Source organism: Humulus lupulus, chromosome 2, assembly GCF_963169125.1.
Source record: "Humulus lupulus chromosome 2, drHumLupu1.1, whole genome shotgun sequence".
Taxonomy (NCBI): domain Eukaryota; kingdom Viridiplantae; phylum Streptophyta; class Magnoliopsida; order Rosales; family Cannabaceae; genus Humulus; species Humulus lupulus.
In genome coordinates this window covers 58,449,766-58,455,195 of record NC_084794.1, presented here as the reverse complement: position 1 = coordinate 58,455,195, position 5,430 = coordinate 58,449,766, and the positions used below count along the sequence as shown (strand labels likewise).

Genomic DNA, 5,430 nt, shown 5'->3' with positions numbered 1-5,430 from the left:
AATCTTTTTTTGATTCAGACATTAACACAAGGTCTTTACGAGCAAAGATACTGTCCATAGCTTTCCCAGGAATATTAAGTAAGGTTTCGATCAAACTATCACATATGTTTTTCTCAATGTGCATGACGTCAAGATTATGTCTTACTAACAAATGTCTCCAATACTCTAATTCAAAGAAAATTGACTTCTTCTTCCAACATGTAATATTCTTTGAATCTTTGGCTAATTGGTCTTTCTTATTGCGCTTTCGTTTGATGTTTGTTTTACATTTGCCTTTCTTTTTCCCCTGTCTCTACATTTTCATCGACATTTTCCACAGGCTTACCAAATTTATTTTCAACAAAACGAATCTCTTCGTAGATAGCTTCTCCAGTCATTGGTGTAGGCGCTTCTCGCAACTCTTGCTCACCATTAAATGCTAATTTTTGCTTCCGGTAATAATGCTTTTCTAGTAGAAACCTTCTATGACCCATATAACACATCTTCCTACAATGTTCTAATCTTGTGGCGCTTGTTTGTTCACCGCATATTGGACATTCTTTATATCCTTTCACAAAACATCCTGATAAATTACCATAAGCAGGAAAATCATTGATTGTCCATAAGAGTACACTTCTAAGTATAAAATTTTCTTCTTTAAAAGAATCATAACAATCAATTCCGTTCCACAACACCTTCAAGTCATCTATCAAAGGTGCTAAATAGATATCTATATCATTTCCATGTTGCTTGGGACCTGATATCAACAAAGTTAACATTGTGAATCTTCTTTTCATACACAACAAAGGAGGAAGATTGTAAATACATAGAATCACTGGCCAACAACTGTAAGATGAGCTCATATTGCTGAATGGATTGATGCCATCAGTAGAAAGACCAAGTCGAAGGTTTCTAGGATCCTCTCTTATTTGAGGCCATAGTTCATCCACTTCTTTCCAAGCTGGGGAATCAGCTGGATGGCGCAATTTGTCATCTTTGATCCTTCCATCCTCATGCCATCGCAGACTTTCAACATGTTCAGGATTTCGAAAGAAACGTATAAACCTAGGTATTGGCGGCAAATACAACAATACTTTTGCTGGAATCCCTTTCTTACATTCTTTGTTGTTCTTATTTTTTTTCCATCTAGATGTTTTACATATGGGGCACTCAGTTGCACTTTCATTTTGATTTCGATATAGAATGCAATCATTTGGACAAGCGTGAATCTTGCTATACTCCATTCCTAATGTGCACAATTTTTTTTTTGCTTCATAAAGTGAGGAAGGCAATTCATTGTCTTTTGGTAAAATTTATTTTAATAAAGTTAATAACTTTGTGAAACTTGTGTCACTCCAACCACTACCAGCTTTCAAGTTGTATAGTTTTACTAAAACAACCAATTTTGACAAAGGTGCCCCCGAGAATATTGGTTTCTCTGCATCTTCTAAAAATTTCAAAATTTCTTCAGGCTTATCAACAAAACGTTCATCTATATCTCTCACCATCTCTATAGGGTCATCAAATACTTGATCAAATTGCTTTCTTTCACTGGGAACATTATAGTTAGAGTCATATTCTTCTCCATGCCAAATCCACTTGACATATGTTTGGTCCATTCCATTAAAGTATAGATGACTTTTTATCTCCATTATGTCTAATTTTTTCAAATTTGAACATTTTCTACAGTGACAATGAACTCTGGAAGGATCTGTTGTATTTTCTAACGCTAACTTAATAAAGCCGTCGACTCCCTCTTCATACTCTTTTGAAAGTATGTCCTTTGTTATCCAACTCTTGTCCATTTCCTAGAAAAAATTCGACAGAGGTTTCCCTAAAATTGGACTAAAATCCTCCTGCACGTAGAAAATTCCCATAACAAATTTTTAGCGCTGTCATATTCCTATTAATACACTATCTTTTTAACTTAAATTTTGACAGAGCTTCCCTATACCAATCAAACAAGAACAATGCAAGCACAACATAATTTAAATATAAGAAAATAAAACATAATTCTAGATGAATTTGGGCAACATTTCCCTTGTAATAGTGACCTAACCATCTGTCATTAGAGAATCAAGCAATTCAAACAACACACAATAAGTTTCTTCCTTATATCTCCGCAGCACACAAATAAATTTCCCAGAAACTACTTCACTAAGACACACAAGTTCTCAACCTTCCATTATCACCGCAACACACAATTTTAATCACAGAGCCTACTTCACTATGGATGAATATTTAAGATATTCAAACTCCTCTAACATTTTTATAATAATATTTATAAAAAAAATAAGAGAACATCCATACCTCTTGCAATTAACAATAATCAAGCAAATTAATTCACTTGGCAATGATCCTTGCTAATATTTCCACCAAAAACCTACAAAATAAAATTAATACCTTAAAGATTACTAGACAAATAAAAATTAAGGTCATTGATAATTTAGAACTTACAACCTTAATGAGTATATAATATAGTATAATACAGGATTTAGTCAAGATTAATAGATAAGAGATTAGTCAAGATTTACATAAATACTTGGCAAAGACCCGTGGCTGTCCTCAAAGCCCCCTAACTCCATATATACCTTGCCCTTCACACCACTTTTTCCACCATTTCCTAACCTTTCCTATCTTTCTAAACCAACTAATTTACCTATCAAATATTGGGGCTTGAAGCAATTCATTGTAATTTTTCTTCGAGTACTACTACTGTTGTGGTTTCCAAGCAAAAATAACTGGACTTGTTTTGTCTTCCCTGAATGCCTGATACGTATACGTTCAATTATTTTAAGGTCATAACAATTTGATTTTTGGGGACATACGGGTCCCTGGTGGGGGCAAAGCACATTAATTAACGTTGACAAATGCAATGCATGGAGCTTAATGATTATAAATCAGTGTGTAGAACTGAATCATGTGAAGCTAGCGATAAAAAAGTTACATATATATATGTATCTAATCTAGAAGGATAGAGATATGTCATTCTAATACACGAAAGATAAAACTTGTCCTCATTGATGCACCACAAATATAAACAACTATCTTTTCTGTTTATACTCCATTATATATCATTATCATAAAATGTTGCATATATATATTTAAGTTCTTTTCATGGTATCCATATCCCCTCGTGACCCTTTTATTGTTTTTGTCTCCAAATAAATACTAGTTTTCATGTCATGCAGAGTTTCAACTTGTTTGACCCAATTCTAACCCCCACCAAGAAAGAGAGATCAGTCTATATATATCTCAGAACCATGAAATTTTGAGTGCCTCTGATCATGAGGTTCTCTGTTTTTTTTTTCTCTTCAACTTTTTGTAGAGTTTAATTAAATTAAGAGGACAATTGATTAATAAAATATGAATATGTTCTCCTCTCAGTGCAGAAGAGGAAGAGAGCTGAGTGAAACAGACAAAAGAGAGTGGGAGAAGAGACAGAGGTAAGCTGGGCATATATTTAACTATGCTATGATTAACCTAGCTAGCTAACATAACCCCACTTGCTTTAAACATGCCATATATAACTAGATATAGTCATATAGAAAATATGCCACGTTGGACTTTTTTTTTTATGTAATATTATATATATAAACTGCTGATCTATTTTTTATAGCTAATTCAATACATATTGTTATATGTACTATCTAATTAACCTCAAATTAGCATATATAGCAAGTGAAAATATCACAAGTCTCACATATCACATCAACGTTTAATAAAATATCATTATAGTTTGCTAAGAATGTGTTTTAATTGGGACAATGTTTTTATTCTATGAATCAGAACCAAAATGTGCTTTCTTATATAATTAATGGAAGACTTAAGTTAGATTTAGATAAAAGTTAGAAGACATGTGGATCCAAATACATTTGTTTTATATATGTCATTGTATATATTTATAGCAGAGACGGAGACAGAGATATAAAGATATATATATATATAGCTAGCTTTAATGATTTAAGTTTGTAGCAAAATCTGGTACTATTGTCTAATTCTGTGGGTACTTACAAATTTGCCAGCATAACAGGCTCCAATATCACAGGTCTTGCTTCTGTATGACACTGGTTTACAAGAAGAAGATTAAAATAAGTACCAATTCAAATTTTAAGCTGGAGGAGAAAGCAAGATAAAATAGAATACAAAATTACATATGGTTGTCACAATCAAAATACAAAGACTACATATAAAAGAACCTTTCTAAATACATATATTGCAGCTAACTCTCCATTTGTTAAACATATACAAATATTTTCAACTGGAGTCCAATTAATGACCCCCTGAGCATATAAAAGCAAAGACCACTATGAACCTTTTTAATATATACTGAATCCTTTTTAATTTAATAGACCACATGCATTAATATTATTAATATAATATAATATAGGTTTGATAGAACATTTTCTTTCCCATAATTATATTTCTGATGACAGTCATTATCAGCAAGTTTATGAAGAGTAAAGTCCACTCTAAATAGTAATCAAGTGGTAAAACAGTCCAAATTAAACATGTTATACATATGATGTAAGCATATAAATATGTATATAAATATATACTTCTCAAAGTCAAAAGTCCGCCCTTATTGTGCCAGAATCTAAGCATATGAATATGAATGATGATGTGGTATAAATTGAAGGGTAAGAGCCAAATAGTTATCAAACCTAAATTGTGACCCTTATACTGACACACAGAGAGAGTTCAGGTTCTAACAGCTGCAGATGATCTGGCAGCTGATACTTTCAATCACAAGTTCATAAATAATTTCAGCACCCAGTAAATCAAACATAGTAAACAAGAGCTAGCTTGCAATGTATATATATATATATATATATTTATATAGAGAGAGGAATTATTCAAACATGGGTCAGGAGGCTAGGCAAATAATAATCTTAACTCATACATGGGATCCACCCCACACCAGTATTGCTAGTGAATAGATACACTACTAAATTTTTAGAGTTAAAGAGTAGTAGTACATAATTTCAAGATATATTTTTTTATTCATTTTAAAATGTTCTGGCATGATAAACCACAGACAGCTAATACCAAGGGTCAAATCCACGTGTAGTGGTTATGGGATCCCATTGTGTAGTACATTTACTTTAACTGAATCAACAGCAAGCAGGCTCCACACACTTGTCCTTATTGATCCACGTCCCATTAATCTTCCACATTTCCCAACATCATCTTGAGTCACTTGGAAGCGCTAAAGGTAAACCCAAGCCCAATTTGTGATACATTCCACTTGCAAGGGAGAGTTGTCGTGAACCAATTTGTTCCGACAGAACCATATACCCCAACATAGCATGACTATTTTTTCTACTTCATCTCTGTTTAAGGTGGTCATTGCTTCCAAGAAAAATTCATAGAAATTAGGAGAGTCATGAACTTACAAAAATCACTAAATGTGGTGTAACGAATGATGCACTTTAAAGAGTGATAGCCCCA

General features: G+C 32.9%; 1 protein-coding gene across 1 annotated transcript; it reads right to left on the bottom strand.

The window, feature by feature from the left end:
* Positions 1-263: 263 nt before the first annotated feature.
* On the bottom strand, positions 264-1,784 carry LOC133814303 (uncharacterized). The gene is made up of 2 exons (XM_062247284.1): positions 1,346-1,784; positions 264-1,225 (listed from the first exon to the last, which is right to left on the bottom strand). Exons 1-2 carry the CDS (start codon positions 1,782-1,784, stop codon positions 264-266), a joined length of 1,401 nt encoding a protein of 466 aa, XP_062103268.1.
* Between the last annotated feature and the right edge of the window lie 3,646 nt (positions 1,785-5,430).